Raw genomic sequence first — 24,932 nt, 5'->3', positions numbered from 1 at the left:
CAGAAAAACAAGTGGTGAGTGGTATAGCACTGGCCTTGAGCTGTAGAGCTGAGAGACAGCACCCAGGCCTAGAGTTCAAGTCTCATAACCAGAAAAAAAAAAAAGGAAGATAATGTGGGAGAGATCTTCCTGATACTAAGTTTTAAGTATTTCTTTGCACTAATGAATTCTGTGTGTTCTTAATAATAAAGAAAAACCTTTTGTGTAGGCTTGACAGTTAAGTTGGCTTTTATTTCTTCATTCAAGTCCCCCGTCCCCCCGACTTTTTTTTTTTTTTTTTTTTTTTTTTGGGTCCCGTCGTGGGGCCTGAACTCTGGGCCTGGGCACTGTCCCTCAGCTCTTCAGCTCAAGGCTAGCGCTCTACCACTTGAGCCACAGCGCCACTTCCGGCTTTTTGCTTATGTGGTGCTGAGAATCGAACCCAGGGCCTCAGGCATGCAAGGCAAGCGCTCTACCACTGAGCCAACTTCCCAGCCTACTCCCCCCGACTTTTTTAAAAAATAGTACTATAGTTTGAACTCAGGGCCTTGTTAATAAGTGTTTTATCACCTGAGCCATGCCATGCCCTCAGCCCTAGATTTTTCTACATTGGTTGGTATGCTGACATCCAACAGGATAATCCCTGATAATCTGGAAAAGCCAGAAGGGAATTGTTACTTTAATGTGCTACATGTTACAGAGTACTGAATATGCAAAAAAGCTCAGTAAATTTGAAAGGATAAAATATGCCAGAATATTTTGCAGGATTTGGTTAACAGACTATATTAGTGATGGCTTTCATATGATTGAACAAGAGCAAAGAAGCTGGGCGCCAATGGTTCATGTCTGTAATCCTAGCTACTCAGGGGTCTGAAATCTAAGAATCATGGTTCAAAGCTTGCCTGGGCAGGAAAGTCTTTGAGACTCTTACCTCCATTTAACTACCAGAAAGCTGGAAGTATAGTGTGGGAGAGTGCTACCCTTGAATGGAAAAACTCGGGGACAGGGCCTAGGCCTCTGAGTTCAAGCCCCACAACTGACCAAAAAATAAATAAAAGGGTAGTGAAAATGTGAAAGTGTTTGGAGAATACTGAATAAAGGCTTTGTGAACATAAGTAATTAAAGAAAGCTGGAAATGGAAATGCCTGCTAGTTGATTGAATGCTATCTAAAGAGTTAAGAATAGTTTTTTGAGGGCTGGGAAGGTGTCTCAGTGGTAGAGCACTTGTCTTGCATGCCTGAGGCCCTGGGTTCGATTCCTCAGCACCACATAAGCAAAAAGAAAAAAGTCGGAAGTGGCTCAAGTGGTAGAGCGCTAGCCTTGAGCTGAAGAGCTGAGGGACAGCGCCCAGGCCCAGAGTTCAGGGCCCATGACCAGACCCCCCCCCCAAAAAAAAAATAGTTTTTTTGACCCTAAACCAACATGTTTAAAACCTTTTTTTTTTTTTTGGTCGGTCGTGGGGCTTAAACTCTGGGCATGGGGGGGCTGGGAAGGTGGCTCAATGGTAGAGCGCTTGCCTTGCATGCATGAGGCCCTGGGTTTGATTCCTCAGCACCACAGAAACAAAAAGAAAAAAGCTGGAAATAGTGCTGTGGCTCAAGTGGTAGAGTGCAAGCCTTGAGCTGAAGAGCTGAGGGACAGCACCCAGGCCCAGAGTTCAGGCCCCATGATTGGACCCAAAAAACTCTGGGCATGGGGTGCTGTCCCTGAGCTCTTCAGCTCAAAACAAGCGCTCTACCACTTGAGCCACAGCACCACTTCCTGTTTTCTGGTGGTTAATTGGAGAGAAGAGTCTTCTGACTTTCCTGCCCGGGCTGGCATTGAACCGTGAGCCTCAGATCTCAGCCTCCTGAGTAGCTAGGATTACAGGCATGAGCTACCAGTACCCAGCTAAAGCCATTTTTTGTTTTGTTTTTATACAATATTGGGATTAGAACTCAGGTCTCATGCCTGCGTGCTACAAGGGCTTTACCACTGAGCCACAACTCCAGCCGTTGAATTACTTGTAAGAAGTTCTGCTTAGTATTGTGCAAAGGGAACTTACTAGGAAATTATTTTCCATAATTAATATTATACATGTTAAATTTGCATATTATAATATATATCATAGGAAGATGCACTTACAGATCTCCACGGATTTTCAGACATATGGATCATCAGTTATATATGAAGGATAGGGTCTGCCAAGAGAACTGTGTTTGAGGGGCTGAGAAGGTGGCTCAGTGGTAGAGTGCTTGCCTTGCATGCATGAGGCCTTGGGTTCGATTCCTTAGCACCACATAAGCAGAAAAAGCCGAAAGTGGCGCTGTGGCTCCAGTGGTATAGCGCTAGCCTTGAGCTGAAGAGCTGAAGGACAGTGCCCAGGCCCAGAGTTCAGGCCCCATAACTGGCAAAAACAAAAAACTGTGTTTGAAGAGTGAAAGCTGTATAAAATATAGCTTTGGAATGTATGTATGAAGTTTGTCAGTTGTTTTGTTTTTGAAGTTACTACATCTCTTCTAAGTTCTTTGTTAGCCTAAAAGACTTGCTTTATAGGCAGTTACTAGAGAATGAATCCTGATCTACCTGACCAGGTGAGTTCAGTGGAAGCTTTTGCCAGCAAGATTTGCTGGTTAGATTCTCCTTTTATACTCTTTTTTTTTTTTTTGTTGGTCGTGGGGCTTGGACTCTAGGCCTGGGCGCTGTCCCTCAGCTCAAGGCTAGCACTCTACCACTTGAGCCACAGTGCCACTTCCAGCTTTTTCTACTTATGTGGTACTGAGGAATTGAACCCAGGGCCTTATGAATGCAAGGCAAGCACTCTTACCACTGAGCCACCTTCCCAGCCCTCCTTTTATACCCTTTAAAGTTTCTTTAGCTAAGTTGATTTATTTCCATACTTTATTTCTAAAGACTTTTTATTTTGTTTTTGTGCTGTTCCTGGGGCTTAAAATCAGGGCCTAGGCACTGATTTTTTTTTTGTTCAAGGCTAGTGCTTTACCACTTGAGCCTACTTTTGGCCTTTTTGGTGCTAATTTGGAGATGAGTTTCATGGACTTTCTTAAAGCCTGTGCTGGTTTTGAACCGTGGTCCTCAGATCTCAGCTTCCTGAGTAGCTAGGATTACAGGCGTGAGTCCTCAATGCTAGCTGGTGTTAGTTTCTTGTGTTCCTTGTGTACTTTGGATTTATTAGGCCCTTGTTGGATATATAGCTGGTAAAGATCTTCCCCAGTATGTTGGCTATCTTTTTAGTTTAGTAGCTGTGTCCTTTGCGGTGCAGAAACATTGTAGTTTCTCTCAGACATTTTCATTTTACTTAAAAGAGATAATAATTAGGAAACCAGAAAATGTGACCTTAGCCATTTATTAATTCCAGTTACCAAGAATTTGGGACTGTGACCTAGTTAAAAGTCATGCTGGGCACTGGTGGCTCATGCCTGTAATTTTAGCTACTTTAAGAGATTGAGATCAGAGGATCACAGTTTGAAGCCAGCCCACTTTGTCCCTGCAGGAAAAAGTCCAGGAGACTCCTAACTCAAACCAGAAGTAGAGTTATGGCTCAAAGTGGTAGAACACTAGCCTTGAGAGTAAAAGCTTAGGGACAGGACAGTATCTAGGCCCTGATTTTAAGCCCCACAACCAATGACAACAAAATTTTACTCATGTCTTGATTCTCTGCTTGTCTTCTCCCCCGCCCCCCGCGGCCCCCTCCCCCCACAAAGTCCTTGAACTTAGGGCCTGGGCACTGTCCCTGAGCTTTTTTTTACTCAAGGTTAGAGCTCTACCACTTGAGCCACAGCACCACTTCTGGCCTTTTCTGTGTATGAGGTCATGAGGAATTGAACTTAGGGCTTCATGTATGTTAGGCAAGCACTCTACAACTAAGCCACATTCCCAGCCCCTGACATTTTTTTAATCAGATGTTTTTAATGCTTGTAATAATTTAATAACAACTAAATGTATATGCTCAGAATGCTTTAAATGTGGGCTTTATTATTGTACAAAAATTGAGATATGAAGGGCTGGGAAGGTGGCTCAGTGGTAGAGCGCATTCCTTGCATGCCTGAGGCCCTGGGTTCGATTCCTCAGCACCACATAAGCAAAAAGAAAAAAGCCGGAAGTGGCGCTGTGGCTCAAGTGGTAGAGTGCTAGCCTTGAGCTGAAGAGCTGAGGGACAGCACCCATGCCTAGAGTTCAGGTCCCACAACCGGACCCAAAAAACAAAAAATTGAGATATGAACATTTACTACTTTGGCAACTAGAGTGAGTGTTGATGAGTACTGCTGACCCCAGAAATCTTTTTATTTCTGGGGCTGGGAAGGTGGCTCAGTGGTAGAGCGCTTGCCTTGCATGCATGAGGCCCTGGGTTCGATTCCTCAGCACCACATAAGCAGGAAAAAAAAAGCCAGAAATTGCACTGTGGCTCAAGTGGTAGCGCACTAGCCTTGAGCTGAAGAGCTGAGGGACAGCACCCAGGCCCAGAGTTCAGGCCCACGATTGGCCACCCCCCCCAAAAAAATCTGTATATTTCTGAAAGAATAGTCTGAAGTCCTTTGACCTGTGAGATACATTGTGCTCTTTGAGTAGGTTGCAAATTGTAAGTATTAATAATCAAACTTTTGGAGACTACTGTAGACTTCCAAGACAGGTTAACAGTGGTAAATACCAAATACTACCTAGACTTGAAAGAATCTAAGTTTATATTACTCTTTCCAAAGTACTGTCTCACTGCAGACCTGAGTTTCTCAGGCTCTCCAAACTTTGGGGTATCCTTTGGTTGTGCTCTGGTCATTTCTTTTGTCAGTCCTGTTATTGATGGCTGTAAAGAAAGCAGAACAAGAGTAGGGAGTTGGTTCGGAGGCGTGGTTAAAGTCATAGGAATAAGAGTTTTGGAGCAAAGAGAATTTTTTTTTTCCGGTTTTCCTCATTTTTGCTTATTTTACACTTCTGTTTGTATTTCTGAGTTTGCTTTTTGTTTATTTTGTTTTTGTTCATTTGTTTCAGAAACCCCATTTCATTTTACTTTGCCTAAAGAAGGTGATATTATTCCACCATTGACTGGCGCAACCCCACCTCTTATTGGGCACCTAAAATTGGAGCCCAAGAGACATAGTACTCCTATTGGTGAGTGAATCCAAAAAAAAGTGGCTTTCCAAGATATCATTCTTTATGCAGGTGATAGTTTTAGATCTGAAGAGTTGGGTCTGACTCACTGATAAGGTTTTTGTTTTGAAGACTGGTGCCATGGCATTTGATTCAGAGATTTTTTTACTCCCAGGACATGACAGGTATTGAGAGGAAGGAAAAAAAGGGTGGAGGGAAGGAAGAGGGAAAGTATAAGAATTTTAGCTTGTTACTTGCAAAGTAATAAAATGAGTAGTGGGCAGTGATAAAGAACTGTACTATAAGAAAGAAAGTTGGATATAAGTACTATTTATTCATTCCCCTAGCTAATCAGTCTGCGGCTTGACAGGGCAAGAAAAACTTAGATCCTCCTCCTCTGAAGCAGCCAGTAGACTTCTACATTAACCTATTTGTTTTCTCTAGTCAGTGCTGGGAGGTAACAGTCATGCCGTCTGGAGTCTCCTGCTACCTTTGCCTGATGCTGGCAGATGTGGGTTGGCTGAGGGCTCATGGAGCATCCTTTGTCCAGATGCAGAAGTGGAACTGAATCCTGTTGCTCCTCTTAAGACCAGGTGTCAATACTAGTTCTTAGTTGTTGATACTTGTGACAGGATCTATCCTAGGAACTCCCTTTAGTACTGCAGAGTGGTGGAGTCATACAGGCAAATTGATGACTTTGATAATGCTGCTTTTTATTTCTGTAATTTAGTGTTCGTTCTTCCTTCTTGCTTCCCTTCTTTCAGATATTAGCAACTATCCAGAAAGCACCATAGCAACCAGTGATGTTATGTCTGAAAGCATGGTGGAGACCAACGATCCCATACTTACAAGTGAAAAAGGGGATTCTGGGTCTGTCCCAGAAATGGATGATAAACTCTGTCTAAGAATGAAACTGGTTAGTCCTGAGACAGAGGCAAGTGGAGAGTCTTTGCAGTTTAGTCTGGAAAGTAAGTTTTCTGTTATATTAATATTGAGTAACTACTAGCTCTAGGTCAACTGGGGAAGTATTAATTATCTTCTGTGTAATGATTGCTATATTTGTAATTATAAATTTTTTTGTAAAGTCTTACAAGATTGCATTCTTCAATTAGTCCCTGTTTACTGTCCTGTGTTACTGAAGATGCCTCATCTTATAGATTATGTTGCTTATACCTCTGTTAAACTGGTATCTCTGTTAAGTAATTGCTTTTCATATTCAGAAAGAATTGAAAAGATAGCAGGGAATGTAGGATTATGAGTTTACATTATGAATGTGTGTTTACTACTTTAGTATGAATTTCAGGTTGTTTCATATGGTAGAATACAGAAGTAGTGCTGGGTGCCAGTGGCTCACGCCTATAATCCTAGTTACTCAGGAGGCTGAAGGCTAAGGATCAGCCAGGGCAGGAAAGTCTGTGAGACTTATCTCCAATAAACTACCAGAAAACTGGAAGTGTGGTTCAAATGTTAGAGCTGAAAAGCTGAGGGACAGCACCTAGGTCCAGAGTTTAAGCCCCACCACCACCAAAAGCAAAAGAAAACAAAAAAACCAAAAAGGATCAGTTATGTTAAAACTTCTGTGTCTTTGGGCTGGGAAGGTGGCTCAGTGATAGAGCGCTTGCCTTGCATGCCTGATGCCCTGGGTTCGATTCCTCAGCACCACATAAGCAAAAAGAAAAAAAGCTGGAAGTGGCACTGTGGCTCAAGTGGTAGAGTGCTAGCCTTGAGCTGAAGAGCTGAGGGACAGCGCCCAGGCCCAGAGTTCAGACCCCACAACCGGATCCCCCCCCCCAAAAAAAAAAAAAAAAAAAAAAAGAAAAAGAAAAACCGCGAAGTTGGTCTTGTTTTCTCTTCTACATGAGGAAACAGACTCAGAAATAACCAAGTCATTTTTGGACTTAAAAGTTCAGGAGCCTGGGCCAGAGCCACGTTTCTCTGTACAGGCCAGGACCCTCTCCTCTGAACTTCAGCTGACTCCTCTGTGGACTCCTGAGATCATATTAAGTCATGAATATTTTAGAAATGTTTTTTTTTTTTTTTTTTTTTTTTTTTTTGTCGGTCATGGGGCTTGAACTCTGGGCCTGGGCGCTGTCCCTCAGCTCTTCAGCTCAAGGCGAGCGCTCTACCACTTGAGCTACAGCGCCACTTCCGGTTTTTGGTGGTTTATTGGAGATAGGAGTCACACGGTCTCTCCTGCCCGGGCTGGCTTTGAACCGTGATCCTCAGATCTCAGCCTCCTGAGTAGCTAGGATTACAGGCGTGAGCCACCAGCGCCCGGCTTAGAAATGTTTAAAAGCAAATTTCAATCCCTTGACATATTTGGTGACATTCTGTGAAAGTATGGGCTTCTTTTCAGTAGCATCTTTAAGCCTTTGCTGCAGTTTTTTCTTGGAAATGCCTTTCACTTACCTGTTCTGAGTATTTTGGAAGTACCTTCTATTTGCAGATATCTCTAAAATAGCACTCTAAATCTGTACATCAGTCTAATAGATTTTGAGTTTTTCTTTGTGTGTGTGTGCTGGTCCTGGGTCTTGAACTCAGTGCCTACATGCTTTCCCAGAGTTGTCTTTTTTTTTTTTTTGGCTTAAGACTAGCACTCTACTATTTGAGCCACATGTCCACTTCTTTTTTTGTGTGTGTACTTAATTGGAGATACATCTCATAGACTTTCCTGCCTGGGCTGTCTTTTTTTTTTTTGCCAGTCTTGGTGCTTGAACTCAGGGCCTGGGCACTGTCCCTGAGCTTGCTTTGGCTCAAGGCTGGCACTCTACCACTTGAACCAAGTGCTACTTCTGGCTTTTTCTGTTTATGTGGTACTTAGAAATCAAACCCAGGAAGCAAGCACTCTACTACTAAGCCATGTTCCTAGTCCCCAGTCTGGCTTTGAACTTTTATCTTCAGATCTCAGTCTCCTGAGAAGCTAGGATTACAGACATAAGTCACCCATGCCTAGCAAGTATTTTTTTTTTTAGGGGGGGGGGTTATAATTTTCAATTTATTTGAAGTTTTAATTTTTTTCATATATAATTAAATTTCTATGTGAAGGAAGATGAATTTTAATTCAGATGGCTTAATTTTTATTTGAACATGTTAGTTTAATAATTCTTTGCATTGTATTTGTTGTCAAATGATTAGTTTTGTATAGAAATTTTGAAAGAATTGGTGCGAATGAACAAAATGTGTGCTATTAAGTGATAAGGCATCATTCATGTTCACTTATTAGTTTTATTTCTGTCTTTTTGTTATTTGCTTCAAATATTAGTTGAGCAGGATAAAGGTTCTTAGGTATGAATTATATTTCTCTTTCGTTTCTCTCCTTGCATTTGTTTTTATTCAGAGCCAGTAACTAGTGAAAGAAAAAATGGATCTGCTGCTATTGCTGAGGCTGTTGCCAGGTAACTGGAGCTGGTTGCTATTTGGAGAACTTCAGTACAAAGCTGCTGGTAATGAGGAGGGGCTGATATATCTCCAGATGAAAAAGTGAAATTCAACTTAATGATTGTAGCAGTGTGTTGAATTTGATCATATGCTTTCTTAATTTTAAGCCAACAATGCTTTTGTTAGATTTAAGGTATGTAAAGGCTTTTCCTCTTTTGCTGTTCTTTTTCTGTTGCCATTGGTGAGGAAAAAAAATTGAAGAGGGAAGGGATAGCTGTAGACATGTTCCTTCTGTACTTCCATACTCAGCCACAGCCGCCGGCCATTTTCTCTCTTGCCAAATTAGCTACTGTGTTAAGCTGTTATTTTTCCTCTGTTGTGATTGCTGTAATGCTCCCAGTAAAATGTAACCCCTGTTGGTGAAGCTTTGCCATCTACTGTCTGAGAATACAGTTGTCATTTGTTTCTGGCATGAGTCACTTGCATAAAATTAGCTGCAGGAGTTGGTGAAGCATAGGTGAGGATTGATCCATCAGACATGAGGCACCTACCCTAAATCAGTAGGGCAGAGTAAGTATGCAACTGCTGGCGTGTTGAATGTGTGTCCCACTTCAAAGGGTGCTCAGCTACATTGCCAATGGCTGTCACTTGCTAATGCAAATTTACTGTTGTCAATCTTCCAGTGTTTTAAAGAGAAATATGGATATTTAAAAATTAAAGCATGGGGCTGGGAAGGTGGCTCAGTGGTAGAGTTCTTGCCTCGCATGCACGAGGCCCTGGGTTCGAGTCCTCAGTACTACATAAGCAGAAAAAGCCGGAAGTAGCACTGTGGCTCAAGTGGTAGAGCGCTAGCTTTGAGCTGAAGAGCTGAGGGACAGCGCTCAGGCCCAGAGTTCAGGTCCCATGATGATCAAAAAAAAAAAAAAAAGCAAAATAGTTTGAGGACAAACAACCAGCGGGACCTGCTCTGTGGACCACTCGACTGGAGGGGGCAGGACACCAAGAGGCTGATGTCACCGCCCACCGGATGAGCTGTCCACAGCTGTCAAGAATGAGTTGTAAGCCAGGTGCCCGTGGCTCATGCTTATAATCCTGGCTACTCAGAAAGCTGAGATCATGAGGTTCACGGTTCAAAGCCAGCCCGGGCAAGAAAGTCCGTGAGACACTTTTATCTCAAATAAACCATTAGAAAACCGGGAGTGATACTGTGGTTCAAATTGTAGAGCACTCACCTTGAGCTTAAGAGCTGAGGGACAGTGCCCAGGCCCTCAGTTCAAGACCCATCACCGACCAAAAAAAAAAATGATAGACAGTGGGCAGCTTGGAAGGGGAGTGGCGGTTGAAACTGTTAGACCCGTTGGAGTGGGGGAGGAGCAGAGCCTATATATAGGCTGCGTGTTCTGAGGGGTGCTGGAGAGAGATGGTGGGGAGAAAGAAGGCAAGAGGCACCAACCAGAGCCCCAAAGCAGAGCAGCCTGTGGAGAGGCCTGAGGCCTCTGCCAGGGCAGAGTGGAGAGGCCTGCAGAGGAAGAGGAAGGAAGGAGCCTTCCCCTTTGGAGGTTTGGAGCTTTGGAAGTCTGGGATTGGAGAGCTTTTTTTTTTTTGGTCGGTTGTGAGGCCTGAACTCTGGGCCTGGGCGCTGTCCCTCAGCTCTTCAGCTCAAGGCTAGCGCTCTACCACTTGAGCCACAGCACCATTTCCAGTTTTCTGAGTGGTTTATTGGAGATGAGTCTCACGGCCTTTCCTGCCCTGCCCGGGCTGACTTTGAACTGTGATTCTCAGATCTTAGCCTCCTAGGATTACCAGTGTGAGCCACCAGCGCCCAGCTAGGTTGGAGGTTTTTAAGACTGAGGTTTGCAAACTGACTAATTAAGGTCGAGGCTGCTGCTTGGAGGCTTGGAGGCCAAGGCTGCCCTTGGTTCTAGGTAGCTAGGCCAGGACAAGGTAGTTGCAGGCCCCCTTTTCTAGTGCAAATAGTGTAATTAAAACTCCTTTGTCACTTTTAATCATGCCTAGATGGATTGGCTTGCTCTCAGGTCATAAAAATACTTGACCCTCATTTGTGATTTCTGACCCCTTACATAATCCTATGATGTGTTATATGTCTTAGATTATTTGCTGCGTCGACTTGTTTTGGCAGCACTGGGATTTGAACTCAGGACCTTGTATTTGCTAGACAGGTGGTTTACTGCTGAGTCATGCCTTTAGTTCTTTTATTGTGCTGGTTATTATTTCATTTATTTATTTGCTGGTCTTAGGGCTTGAACTCTGGGTCTGGGTGCTGTTCCTGAGCTGCTTTTTGCTCAAGGAGAATGCTCTACTACTTGAGCCACAGCTCCACTTCCAGTGGTTTGGTTTTTTGTTTTTTGTTTTTTTTTTGTTTTTTTTTTTTGTCAGTCATGGGGCTTGAACTCTGGGCTTGGACACTATCCCTCAGTTCTTCAGCTCAAGGCTAGCTCGCTACCACTTGAGCCACAGCAACCACTTCTCGGCTCATGGACTTTCCTTCCTGGGCTGGCTTTGAACCACGGTCCTCAGATCTCAGCCTCCTAAGTAGTTAGGATTACAGGCATGAGCGACCAGTGCCCAGCCCACTTCCAGTGTTTTGAGTGATAAATTGGGGATAAAAGTCTCATAGAGACTTTCGTGTCCAGGCTGGCTTCAAACCGTGATCCTCAGATCTCAGACTCCAGAGTAGCTAGGATTCCAGCCATAAGCCACCAGTGCCTGGCTTTGACTTGTCTTGAAATTATAGCATATCAGTCCCTCTTTTTCTGCCCTCTCTTGCAAATTATCTATGGAAGGAACTGGGTTAGTTTGCTGTGTAGTTTTCTATAGTCTGGGCTTTGCTGTCTATGTCTTTCTAGAATTTAATGCAGTTCTCTGCCTACCTTGTATCCAGTGACTTTCCTTGAATGGTTTTTTGTTGTATTAGTCTGAAACATATCTGATGACTTGGCAGTTTAGTCTAAGGTAGTTTGGAGATTGAGCTGCAGAGGAAGGATTCCTTTTTTTCTCTAAAAAGATAATCTCAAGAGGTTCGTTTCCCTTCAACACTAACATGATGCATCGCTCTACTGTATTACCTTAGTCCCCAGAAGACTATGTCAGTGTTGAGCTGCATCCGTGAAGCCCAGCGAGCGGATGAGGCTGGAGGTGAGGAGGGCTGCGCTGCGCCCGCTGGGTAAGCACTGACGGCTGCTGTCTTTGGACTGTGTCGATTCCTTACGTATATTACTATTGTTGTGTGAGTTTATTTTTTGTTTTTTTGAGATGGGGTCTTTTGTTTTTGGTTGGTTGTAGGGCTGGAACTCTGGGCCTGGGTGCTGTCCTCAGCTCTTCAGCTCAAGGCTAGCGCTCTACCACTTGAGCCACAGCACCACTTCTCATGTTCTGAGTGGGTTATTGAAGATAAGAGTCTCTAGGACTTTCCTGCCTGGGCAGGCTTTGAATTGAGATCCTCAGATCTCAGCCTCCTGAGTAGCTAGAATCAGTGACGTGAGCCACTGATGCCTGAGATTGGCTCTTACCCTGTGCTGCCTAGGCTGTCCTTGAGCCTCTTCATTCTTTTGTTACTAAAATTGTCAAAATAGGCTTTCCCTTGTAGCTAGGATTACAGGCATGAGCCACCAGCCCGGCTTGATCTTTCTTCTTACAGAACGTTGATTACCTTACCTGATCTTAATTACCTCCCAAAGCTCTCAACTTGAAAGTACTGCAGTTGGATTTAGCTTTTACTTTTTTAATACTTCAGCAGCACAATGATGGCTTTGGTATATTTTTGTGAAACAATTTGCTGCATAACCCAGGTTGTCCTTGAATTCACCCTGTGGTCTCGAGTGCTAAAATTATAGGTGTGCATCACCGCGCCTAGCTCTGAAATGAAGTTCTAACATGAGATTCTAAGGAGACAAGCCATATGAAAAAATCAAACACAGTTTCTTTCTGACTTATTTTCAGGGGGAACTACCTCGATTTTCCTAGTACTCAAGAAGAGGAGAAAAAGAAATTGGATGGTGACCAAAGGACCAGGCAGAGCGAGCAGCCTGTGAGGCCCATTGGTTCTGCCAAGGACCCTGCTGCTGCTGCTCCACACCAGAGAGCCGCGCACGAGCCAGCCAGCCCTCGAGGAGAAGCGATGGAGACAGATGTGCAAGAAGGCCACGGAGAAGGATGGAGTGTCAGTCAGGAAAAACCCAGTAAGGTCTTGATTGAAAGGCCTGCCCAAAATAACATAGGAATCCAGACTGTGGAACATTTCCTGTTTGCCCCAGAAACTGTTTCAGCAGCAACTCAGACTGTAAAGAATGTCTGTGAGCAAGGGACCAGTACAGTGGACCAGAACTCGGGAAAACAAGATGCCACCGTACAGACTGAGAGGGGGACTGGTGAGAAACCAGCCAGTGCTCCTGGCGATGAAACAGAGTCCCTCCATAGTCAGGTGAGGATGTACTGGGGTGCTTCAGAGCCCTTGCTTTTTTGTTTTTTTGATCGGTTGTGGGGCTTGAGCTCTGGGCCTGTACACTCTCCCTCAGCTCTTCAGCTCAAGGCTAGAGCTCTAGCACTTAAGCCACAGCGCCACTTCCAGTTTTCTTGTGGTTTATTGGAGATAAGCGTTTTATGGACTTTCCTGCCTAGGTTGGCTTTGAACCGTGATCCTCAGATCTCAGCCTCCTGAGTAGCTAGGATTACAGGCGTGTGCCACTGGCACCTGGCCTTGAGGCCTTGCTTTTGACTGTGTGAATTATTAGAGAATTGAAGTTGTAGAACTTTCAGTGACAACTGTTTTTTTGGATTGGTTGTGCGTTTTGAACTCTGGGCATAAACACTGTCCCTGAGCAATTTTGCTTAAGGCTAGCACTCTACCACTTTGACTCACAGTTTTCCTTCGTGTTTTCTGGTGATTAATAAGAGAAGAATCTCATGGACTGTTCTGTCCGGTCTGGCTTTGAACTACAATCCTTACATTTCAGCCTGCTGAGTAGCAAGGATACAAGTGTGAGCCACCAGGGCCCAGCACTAATGACAACTTTTAACATTTTGGGGTAGGATAGTAGTTAAAAGACTATGGAGGGGCTGGGAAGGCGGCTCAGTGGTAGAGCGCTTGCCTTGCATGCCTGAGGCCCTGGGTTCGATTCCTCAGCACCACATAAACAAAAAGGAAAAAGCCGGAAGTGGCACTGTGGCTCAAGTGGTAGAGCTCTAGCCTTGAGCTGAAGAGCTGAGGGACAGCGCCCAGGCCCAGAGTTCAGGCCCCACGACCGGACCCAAAAAAAAAAAGACTATGGGGTTTATCTAGGACAGGGATAAGATAGTGAAAAGTATAGTTAGCTGTAAAGTGGAATAGAGCTAGTCTGTCAAGTAGGCCTTCACTGGAAAAGAAAGCCAGGGATAGAGTCTGGGCTGTATAATAATCTTGAACATTAAGTCTTTCCCTTCTGTTACTATTCTTACTCTGCTTTCTGTTCTTTTTCCCCAAATCATTTCACCATGGCATCAGAAAGTAAAGGAATAGGAGAAGCAGATGAAGACAGTGTGTCAGTGCTGAGTCAGAAAGAACAGTGATAAGAATGGGTGAGCAAAGGCCTAAGGAGATGAGATGGGAAGCCACTAAAGAGAGGCCAAGACCGGAGAAAATGGGACTGGTGAAAATGAGGCTAGCGGAAGACCAGGTTTGGGGATAGAGTGGGGAAAGGATTGGTCTTAGTGAAAATGAGTAGTGGCGAGGGTAGGGATGTCGGTGTTAAGCCAGGCATGGTGGTGCCTGACTATAATGTGGAGCGGGGGAGGCTAAGACATCAGGATTGTGGGTTTGAGCCCAGACAAAACAAAAAAGCAACCAAAACAAAAGGCAAAAAGGTGTTTACGAGTAAGTGGCAGTTTGCAAAATGTCATGGGTGATGTTCAAGTCCATGGCAGGGCGATTTTGGAAGGTGTTAGTTGGTTACACAGCCTTTCAGCTGCTCTAGTTAGACCACTTTTGCTACCATCAGCTTAGGAAATCTTGTGTTCTGATTGTCCAGATTGTCTGTTTATCAAATGTGCAGTTTCATTGAATGTTTAGCTTAGAATATGCTGTCAGTTTGCTTAAGACCCAACCCGAGGGCCAGACTCAAGGGCGATTAAAAAAAGGATTTGCCATCACTGGTGGCAGACCTGGAATGTGATCCCAGCGAGTCTTTGTTTTTAAATCTGACTTGTTTAGTTTGTTTCCTTCTCCCTTCTCTTCTTCCTCCCTCCCTCCTTCCGTCCTTTCTTCCCTCTCTCTGTCACTCCTCCTCTTCCCTTCTGCCTCCTTTTCTTCTCTCCCCTCTTTTTTTCTTTCCCCTTCTCTCCTCTTTCTCTCCTCTCTCCCCCTTGCTCTCCCTCCCCTCTTGTTCTCACTCAATCTCTCACTTTTTTCTTCCCAGTGTCTAGGCTTGAACTGAGGGCCTTGTATTCTTGCATGACTTTCTTGTTCATGGATGGTGCTTTACCACTTGAGCCATGCTTCCAGTCTGGTATTTTGTTGGTTCATTTGAGATTAGTCTCAGACTTTTTCTGCCAGGGCTGATTGAAACTTCAATCCTTTAGGTCTCAGCCTTTTGAGTAGCTAGGATTACAAGAGTGAGCCACTAGAGTAACAATCTCTGAGAGCTAAGAGCTAAGTTTCTAAGCTAAGCTAAGCTCTACTTTGCTTCTGTTTCTTTCCATTTTTAAAATATTTGCATTCCATATAATAATTGGCTTTATCTGCCTTTGTGTAGAGAATTAAATGTAGAAATCATATGAGAGCCACTAGATGTTATTGTCCTTTATCTTTTTTTTTGTCGGTAGTGGGGCTTGAACTCTGGGGCCTAGGTGCTGTCCTACAGCTCTTCAGCTCAAGGCTAATGCTCTACCACCTGAGCCACAGTACCACTTCCGGCTTTTTCTGTTTATGTGGTGCTGAGGAATCAAACCCAGGGCCTCATGCAGGGGAGGCAAGCACTCTTATCACTGAGCCACCTTCCCAGCCCCATCCTTTATCACTTCATATTCTCCATCTGTCAGAAAGGGAAGTTATCTGTGTTCAATCTCATGACAATGATAAGAGGCAGCGAACACTTGTAGTAAGACCCTGGCTGTGAGGTCACTCCTTCATTAAGATGTGAAGATTAAGACACAAGGCCTCCCGACGCTCAGTACTGAATTTGGCTGAAGGCCCTGTGTATCATGGATTCATTACATGCTTTTATTTATTTATTTGGGTATTTTAAGTTCAGGATATTGCACTTGCTAGGTACATGCTCTGCCACTTGAGCCAATCCTATAGTCATACATGGTTTGGACCAAGCATGATCAGAAAAAGTAATACATTTTAATGAAATCAAGATGTTTCAAGAACAAAATATTTAAATTCTTACATGTGCAATCTGCAGTTGGGTTATGAGAGAGGCTCTCTCATTCAGTCTCCTGTTACCAGTGTTGTCTTCAGTGTTTTCCTGCCCTTAATTTTGTGAAAATAAGCCTTTTATAAAGCTAGGTAAACATTCAGTTAAAGTGCTTAATTTAAATGGTAAAGTTGAAAAGCTTACATTTGTTAAAGAGGGTGTGTACGGAAGGGAAGTAGGCAGTGTAATGCAGGAAATGGATGAAGCATCCCAGAACTGTGCTGAGCTTTAGGCATTCTGAGCAGGCACAGGGTTTTCTCAGTGGAGTCCTTGGACCCATACCTTCAGGTACAGGATCTCTTACTTATTATTGCTCTTACCATAATTACTAGTACTACTGAACTTCTACAACTTACGGTGGTCCTACATACCAGTGTTAGACAGTGTAAAAATAACTAAGAGCTAGTTGTTCCTGCTAGAAATGCTGGAATAATAGATATTTTTGGATGGGTATAGGATTTATTTGGGAAAGATAAAGTTCTGGAGATGGCTGTTAGTAGTATTCACTTTGTTTGCATTGTGAATATGCTCAAATGTTATAGCACTGTATGCTTAAAAAAGTGGCACATAGCCTGTATAAATTGTGATTTTCAGCTACTAAATACATAGAAAACAGACTGGCTGAGATTCGGACTAACAAATTCCTACATTTTTCTTTTTTCCTTTTTTTTTTTGTCCTGAGGCTTGAACTATGGGCCTGAGCACTGTTCTGAGCTCTTAAGCTCAAGGTAAGCACTCTACCACTTGAGCCATGGCGCCACTTCTGATTTTCTGACGGTTAATTGGAGATGAGTCTCACTGACATTCTTATCTGGCTTTGAACGAACTGTGATCCTCAGATCTCAAGTCTCCTGAGTAGCTAGGATAGGTGTGAGCCACCAGCTGCCCAGCTATTTCTACTTTTCTAAAGAATGGTTACAAATGTAAAATTAATACTCATTGGTAATTCATCAAAATTAGAACAGCTACTCAGTATTGCCCCTCCCTCCAAAATTAGAAGCCCAATACTGGCAAGAAAAAAAAGTAGAATTATAATTTAAAAATCATGCACTTTCAGGAAGTGGCGCTGTGGCTCAAGCGGTAGAGCGCTCGCCTTGAGCTGAAGAGTGCAGGGATAGCACCCAAGCCCAGAGTTCAAGCCCCACGACTGACCCCCCCCCCCCAAAAAAAAAAAAAAATTATGCACTTTCAGCTACCAAAGATTCACTTAAATATCCTTTGATATGAGTGGTATATGTGGTTTTGCTTTAAATCTATATCATGTCAAGGCAAGTCATGCTGACATAGATACCTCCTAATCTCTGGGTACATTAATGGTTTCCTGTTATATAGATGAGTTCATCTGTAGGCCAGTGGAAAACAAAACACCTGGAAAATGTCATTACACTCGATTTGTAAACCCTCAGCAGCTACTCAGAAGGCTGAAATCGGAGGATTTTGGTTCAAACCAGTTTGACAGAAAAGTCTGAGAGATTCTTATCTCCAATTAACCAACAAAAATCTGGAAGTAGTACTGTGGCTCAAAAGTGGTAGAGTACTAGTCTTGAATGAAAAAGCCAGACAAGAGTGAGACCCCCTGAGTTCAAGCCTAGTTACCCCCTCAGAAACAAACAAAAAAGCAGGGGATGTGTGGTTCTGATGATTTAGTGGGACCTGCTCTTCTGTATCTTCTGTCACAGGGAGAAGAAGAATTTGAAATGCCTCAGCCTCCACACGGACATGTCTTGCATCGTCACATGAGAACGATCCGTGAAGTGCGCACACTTGTCACCCGTGTTATCACAGATGTGTATTACGTGGATGGAACAGAAGTAGAAAGGAAAGTAACTGAGGTAATGCCCTTGGTCTATGTGCCAGGTTTTGTTTTGTTTTGTTTTTTGTGGGTCGTGGGACCTGAACTCTGGGTCTGGGCGCTGTCCCTCAGCTCTTCAGCTCAAGGCTAGCGCTCTACCACTTGAGCCACGGCACCACTTCTGACTTTTTTCTTTTTTCTTATATGGTGCTGAGGAATTGAACCCAGGGCCTCATGCATGCAAGGCAAGCGCTCTACCACTGAGCCACCTTCCCAGCCCAATGTGCCAGGTTTCTTAGTATGGAAAAAAAATAATCTTGACCCCGTTGCTATGCTACCAGCTTTTTTTTTTTTTTTTTCTTTTTTGCCTTTGGTGGGTGCCTGAACTCTGGGCTTGGATGCTGACCCTCGAGCCACAGCACCACTTCTGGCTTTTTCTGCTTATGTGGTGCTGAGAAATCGAACCCAGGGCCCTCATGCATGCAAGGCAAGCGCTCTACCACTGAGCCACCTTCCCAGTCCAGCTTTTTTTTTTTTTTTTTTTTAAGTAGAAAAGATACAAGAATTGTGTTAGAAGAAAGGCCCTGTCTCCTTTCTGTTTCTCCAACTATGAATTCATTGTTTGGTGTTGGGTCAGTCTGATCTTTTCTATAAAAACAACTTGAGGAATCTTTGCTTTCATTTCCTTCATGGTCAGCAGCAAATGTTTCTTTTTTTTTTCATCTCTCCCTACCTTATCTTGTTCTAAAATGCTAAAGCTGCAGAACAATGGTTACAATCTCTCATGTACGAAGTTTTTATGTATGATATTAAATTCTTGGAATCCCAAATGAAGTTTGGGGCTCCAGTCTAGATTTGTGTGTTTCCTTACTGTTTTTCATGTTGGCTTGTTTTCTCGGCTGACTTTGTGGTCATGGAGCTTCTGGAAGAAGATCCACTTCTATTTTTCAGTGGATTTCTCTGCAGACTTAATTTCTAGTGTCAGTACGTTATTGGTATTTATTGACTTGTTAATGGATGACATCAGTGCTGAATTTGTTTAGCTCTAATATTGGCTGAGAATTAGATATTCTAGAATTAAAGATCTGGAGTCCTTTTAATACATTTTAAGATCTGGCAAGTATTGGCAAGATATACAACTATTGTCTTCCTTGTCTCATTTTTGTCTGATACTTTAATCCTGTTTGCTAGCCATGTAGGAAGTTGTGCTCAGGAATTAAACTCTGGTCATATAATTTTATCACATGAGACATTTTTATTTCTCATTCAGTAATAGGTCTTTATGGCTTTCATGTTAAATAACACTTGACATTAGTTTGAGAAATTTTTAATTATATATCAAATCCCAGAAACGGTTCTTTTTAATGACACTCTTTGGGGAGGGTTTAACTCAGAGCGTCTTGCTTACTATGCCGGCACTCGCCTACTTGAGGTTTTCCCTTTTTTGTCCTGAAATCTCCTGCCAACTAGCATGACAAGCATATACCACTATAACTGGCTTTATTGGTTGAAGTGTCACTTGTTAACTGTTTTGTCAAGTCTGGCCATAAACTGTGATCATCCTTAGCTCTGCTTCGTGGCTCAGGCCTTTTTAAGAAAAAAAGTTTCTAAGACATTTTTGTAGAATTTCTTGATGCTAACTACAATTTTGGAAAAATTAGGAACCTACAGTATAATTTGTAGAAAGTAATTTGGCACAGTGTCAAATCTTAGTATTGGAGGTGGGGTGAAGTCCCCCACAGTAGGAACTTCGGGTACTCTTGTTTATGCTTTCTTTTCTTTCTTTTTTTTTGTCTTGGTGGTACTAGGCTTTTAACTTAGGGACTCACATTTGCTAGGTGCTCTACCACTTGAGTCATGACCCTAGATGGATTTGCTTTGATTTTTTTTCCGTGTTTTTTAAATTTATTGTATTAATATTAGTGATACTGGGGGTTTGAATTTAGAGCCGAGCTTGCTGGGCAGTGCTCTATCATTGAGTTATGCTGCCAGCCCTTTTTTTCCCTAATGATTTTCAGTAAATTCTTGCTTCCTGCCTGGCAGTGCACCTGGTCAATAATCTTCCTATTATTCCCTTTGCACTGTCACTAGGAAGACAGGCATTTTCTGCCATGCCTAATTTCTTCCTTAGATGGACTCTCATGGACTCTTCTGCCTAGGTTGGCCTCAAATGGTGGTCCATCCATCTTAACCCCTTAAGTAACTAGGAAAACAGGAGTGAGTGTGAGCCACTGGCACCTGACCTTCTCCCTACCTTTATGTGTGGTACTGGGGTTTGAATTAAAGGCCTTTCTCAGATTGCTTGCTCTGGTTGCTCAGGTATGCTCTTACCACTTGAGCTACCAGTTTTGTTTTTTTTTGCTGGCTAGAGATGAAGGCTCATCATTTTCTGCCTGAGCTGGCTTCAAACGTTGCTCCTCCAGATCTCAGCTCCTGAGTAGCTAAGATTGCAGGCATGAATCAGCAACACCCAGCTGCTGCACCTGACCCAGTTTAATGGATTTTAGAGGAACAATTTTCTTTTCTTTTCTTTCCTTTTTTTTTTTGGGTCCGGTTGTGGGGCCTGAACTCTGGGCCTGGGCGCTGTCCCTCAGCTCTTCAGCTCAAGGCTAGCGCTCTAGCACTTGAGCCACAGCACCACTTCTGGCTTTTTTCCTTTTTGCTTATGTGGTGCTGAGGAATCGATCCCAGGGCCTCAGGCATGCAAGGCAAGCGCTCTACCACTGAGCCACCTTCCCAGCCCGTAGAGGAACAATTTTCAAGAAGTAAAAATCATTTAGTCATCTGTAGTATTTAAATGTGTGCATTGTACACTGTTTCCTTGGAGAGCTTGTAAACTCATTAAAGGAAGACTCTATCTTACACTTCTAAATGTATCATCTCTGTTAGCATAATATGTTTTGAACATTCTAGGCTAGAAAGGTAACAGTGTATCGTGCATGCTGTAGTTTTTCTGCCCTTTTCTATCCTAGAGGACATTGCTGGTTGGTGCTAGAACTTCCCTATTGAGCGGGTTTAGTCTTGGGAGCTTCCTTTAAACTGACAGCCACCAAAGTGAGCATGTAGATGAAGCCAGTTTGACATTTTTGTGGTCCATGCCTACTGCAAATTCACATACTTCAATGATAAGTTTTTAGATCTTTATTTTTTCAGCTATTGTATTTGGTCTGTTTTTTCCTAATTATTTTTTTGTCAAAAACCATGTAATGTCGCCCATGGTTAATGAAGTATCTAGACATGGGTCCCCCTCCTTTCCCCCCTCCTCCTCCCCCCTCCTCCTCCCCCCTCCTCCTCTCCCCTCCTCCTCCCCCCTCTGCTTCCCCCCTCCTCCTTCCCCCTCCGCTTCCCCCCTCCTCCTTCTCCCTCCTCCTTCCCCCTCGTCCTCCCTCTCCTCTCCTCTCCTCTCCTCTCCTCTCCTCTTCCCTCCCCTCCTCTCCTCTCCTGTATTGGGGCTTGAACTCAGGGCCTTGTGCTCTCTTGGCTTTTTCTCACAAGGCTGGTGTCTGCCACTGGAGCCACACCTCTGCTTTGCTGGTTAATTGGTGATATGTCTCAGATTTGTCTGCCTTAGCTGGTTTTTGAACCTTGATCCTCAGATTTCAGCCTCCTGAGTAGCTAGGATTACAGGCGTGAGTCATTGGTGTCCAGTTCTAAATGTACTAGCAAACTTGTGTGCTTTTCTAACCTACCTCCTTACTTTTCTTCACTCAGTAAAGTACTTCTCGGTTAGAATCTGGCACCTTGAAGTCTGTATACATGAACAATAAGAAGATAATTTATTTCACTATAGATTTTTCTTCCGAAATCTTCTGCCATCTTCATTTTTCCGTTAAGATGTTATATATTAAGATGGCTCCGGTGACTCATGCCTGCTCTCAGGAGGCTGAGATCTGAGAATTGTGGTTCAAAGCCACAATTAACTATTGTCTCCAATTAACTAACAAAGTCCAGAAGTAGAGCTGTGGTTCAAGTGATAGAGCACTAGCCTTGAGCACAAAAGCTCAAGGAGTGCCCAGCTCCTGAGTTCAGGCTCCAGGGCCAGCACACACATACACAAGATGTCCTGTGTTCCTGGTAGAATAAACAGATCCAAAGTGTTCAGTGACTTGCTAATTTTCTATAACCATTGCTCAAAACAGGTACAGAATACTGTCCATATTTTGAAAAGTTCCCTTCTGAGTGCCACCTTTCAGCATTAACATTTCTTGCCACCTCTAGGCTTTTCCCACCGTCACATTAGCTTATATTGCCATGGTTTCTTTTTGCTTCTGTATCCATTTCGTCACTGCAGGAAACGGAGGAGCCAATTGTAGAATGTCAGGAGTGTGAAGCTGAAGTTTGCCCCTCACACACTGGGGGCTCCTCGGGTGACCTGGGGGATATCAGCTCCTTCTCCTCCAAGGCCTCCAGCTTGCACCGCACGTCCAGCGGGACGAGTCTCTCGGCCATGCACAGCAGTGGCAGCTCGGGGAGAGGAGCCGGACCACTCAAAGGGAAAAGCAGCGCGACGGAGCCCACAGATTTTGCCTTCCCCAGCTCCCGAGGAGGCCCAGGAAAACTGAGGTGCAGACAGGGACTCCGGAGACTGAACCACAGCAGGGGCGGGGTGCTGGGGGTAGTTCTAAATCCCCTCCTTGATCTATGATAAACAACGCCCCTTGCTCCCTGCTTATTTCTCCTCTTTGGGGCTGGTGTAGGAGGGGCACTATTTTTTGGCAAAAAAGTCCCAGAGAGAAAGCAGGTGAAAGGACTTTGGGCGCATAGTTCTACCACCGCTGTGTTCTGTATTCCATGCTTATTTTGGTTAGGAGTACAGGAGCTTTGAGGTGATGTTCCTAACTTGATGAGTCTTAGCCTTTGCTCAGTTGTCCAGAGTCTGAAATAGATGAGCAGGCAGAGCAGAAACAGGTGCGCCAATTTTCAGGGCCGCAGTCAGAGGGAATAATGGACTTTCCTACAGGAAATGTCCTTTCCCTGTATCCCACGCTCGCGCCCCCGGCTGAGGTTGTGGGGTTTGTGTGAACCAGCTTCCTGCTGTCCTGGAGGCCTGCCCCATGGAGCCTGGCATGCACGGGGAGGCCCATGCAGACCTTCTGTGAAGGAAGGATGTCGTAGCGGTTACTACACTAACGTGTCTTCATTTTCCAGCCCTAGAAAAGGGGTCAGTCAGACGGGGGCACCGGTATGCGAGGAGGACGGCGATGGCGTCAGACAGGGAGGGAAGGCTCCAGTCACGCCGCGCGGGCGCGGGCGGAGAGGCCGCCCACCATCTCGGACCACTGGAACCAGGTACCTGGGGACTGTGAGATGCATGTAGCTTATGACTTGTTCAGAAAACAAGGGAACAGAAAGAAGAGAAGGGGGATTGAGAGTATGTGGGGTATCAGGAGGGAGAAACGCACCCACCCCCGGGGGAGTGGGAAGGGATGAGGGTGAGGCCTGCCGGTGATGGGGTTAGTACAGAGCGCTGGAGGGACCCCTGGAGTGTGGGACACACAGGAGAGGGGAAATTGATAGGGAGATAACACTTTCATTGTCTTCATTTTCATTGGTTTTCCCCATTATTTCTCTTTAGAGAAACAGTTGTGTCTGGCCCACTGGGCATAGAGGATATTTCGCCTAGCATGTCTCCAGATGACAAATCCTTCACCCGAATTGTGCCCCGGGTCCCAGACGCTAATAGAAGAGCAGATGTGGGTGCTAGCACTTTGCGGCGTAGCGACTCTCCAGAGATTCCTTTCCAAACCGCTGCCAGCTCTGCAGATGGCGCCGATGCTTCCTCTCCAGGAAGCAGCTTCGTAGGGCTCCGTGTCGTGGCCAAGTGGTCATCCAATGGCTACTTTTACTCTGGAAAAATTACTCGAGATGTTGGAGCTGGGAAGTATAAATTACTCTTTGACGATGGGTATGAGTGTGATGTGTTGGGCAAAGACATTCTTCTTTGTGATCCCATCCCACTGGATACTGAAGTGACAGCCCTCTCGGAGGATGAGTATTTCAGTGCAGGTAATAAAGAAGCTGAATCTGTGGATTTCTGTGCCCGGGACCATTGGAGCTCCATCCTGTCAGTCATCACCAGGACTTTCCTCCCTGCCTCAGCTGGCTCTGTCGAGTCAGAGACTGTCCTGTAACACTGCTTGCTTCTGCCACGTCCTTTCCTTTTTTCTGTGTTGGTCCTAGGGCTCGAACTGAGGGCTGGTTACTGACGCTTGGTTTTTTTGCTCAAAGCTGGCACTCTTGTCAGTTGAACCACAGCTCCACTTTCCACTGTTTGGTGATTAATTGATGATAAAGAGTCTCATGGAGTTTTCTACCGGTGCTGGCTTTGAACCAAGATCCTCAGATTCTAAGTAGCTAGGATTACAGATGTGAGCCATCAGTGTTGAGCTACACTTGCGGTCATTTTTCAGAAGGTCTGCAGAGTGTAGAATGCAGCTAGGACAGCCTGCTAGTGTCTTCCTCACCCAGCTTTCCTGTTGTTAAGCTTCCTAAATTTGCAAATAGTTTTCAGAATTAAGAAACCAGTTTTTGTTCCTTTTTTTATTTTTATTTTTCATTAAAAATTTTTTTTTATTGTGATAATACTGTACAGAGGGGTTACAATCACATGGGCAAGATAGTGAGTACATTTCTTATCAAGCATTGTAGCCTCCTCCTTTGTTTCCCTTTCCCATCCCTTCCCATTCCCCCCCCCCCCCAGTTTTAGTTTCTTACTAACTAAACTAGATTCTATTTGGATTTTACCAGCTTTTCTGCAATGTTTTTCTATTCCAGGATCTAGCCAAGGATACCTATACATTTAGCCATCATATTTACTTTTGGTCGCCTTTAGTTTGTGGTAATTTCTGTCTTTTGTTTTTCATGACCTTTTGAGGAATACTAGTCAGGTATTTTATAAAATATTTCTCAACCTGGATTTGTCTAATGTTACTAGACTAGAGTTAACGATTTTGTTTGTTTGTGATTCCATTCTCAGGGCTTGGGCACACTGTTCCTGAGCTTTATCTGCTCAAGGCTAGTGTTCTACCAATTGAGCCAGAGCTCCACTTCTGGCTTTTTGGGTGCTTAAGTAAAGATAAGGGGCTCATGGACTGCCTAAATTGGCTTTAAACTGTGATCCTCAGAGCTCAGCCTCCTGAATAGCTAGGATTACAGGTGTGAGCCACCAGTGCCCAGCTAGAGTTAAGGATTTTAAAAAAGAATGCCAGTTTGCCAGGCGCCAGTGGCTCAAACCTATAATCCTAGCTATTCAGGAGGCTGAGATCTGAGGATCACAGTTCAAAGCCAGC

The 24,932-nt window shown here is 44.2% G+C and overlaps 1 protein-coding gene across 3 annotated transcripts in view; it reads left to right on the top strand.

Annotated features, from left to right (window-relative positions):
• Positions 1-24,932, top strand: part of Tp53bp1 (tumor protein p53 binding protein 1) — a 66,772-nt gene that overhangs the window by 29,060 nt on the left and 12,780 nt on the right. For 2 of the 3 annotated variants that reach the window (XM_042687397.1, XM_042687395.1), the window contains exons 14-22: positions 4,963-5,082; positions 5,826-6,029; positions 8,399-8,456; positions 11,531-11,623; positions 12,400-12,880; positions 17,531-17,683; positions 21,935-22,206; positions 22,792-22,932; positions 23,219-23,649. In XM_042687397.1, coding sequence (XP_042543331.1) covers positions 4,963-5,082; positions 5,826-6,029; positions 8,399-8,456; positions 11,531-11,623; positions 12,400-12,880; positions 17,531-17,683; positions 21,935-22,206; positions 22,792-22,932; positions 23,219-23,649 — 1,953 coding nt within the window. Of the gene's footprint in view, positions 1-4,962; positions 5,083-5,505; positions 5,655-5,825; positions 6,030-8,398; positions 8,457-11,530; positions 11,624-12,399; positions 12,881-17,530; positions 17,684-21,934; positions 22,207-22,791; positions 22,933-23,218; positions 23,650-24,932 lie in introns of those variants that run through there. The other variant, XM_042687398.1, reaches the window with a different exon arrangement.

The sequence above is a fragment of the Dipodomys spectabilis genome, unplaced genomic scaffold (assembly GCF_019054845.1).
Source record: "Dipodomys spectabilis isolate Male_0828 unplaced genomic scaffold, ASM1905484v1 ptg000108l, whole genome shotgun sequence".
Classification (NCBI taxonomy): domain Eukaryota; kingdom Metazoa; phylum Chordata; class Mammalia; order Rodentia; family Heteromyidae; genus Dipodomys; species Dipodomys spectabilis.
The sequence above is the reverse complement of the archived record's forward strand: the minus strand, read 5'-3'. Positions and strand labels throughout refer to the sequence as shown.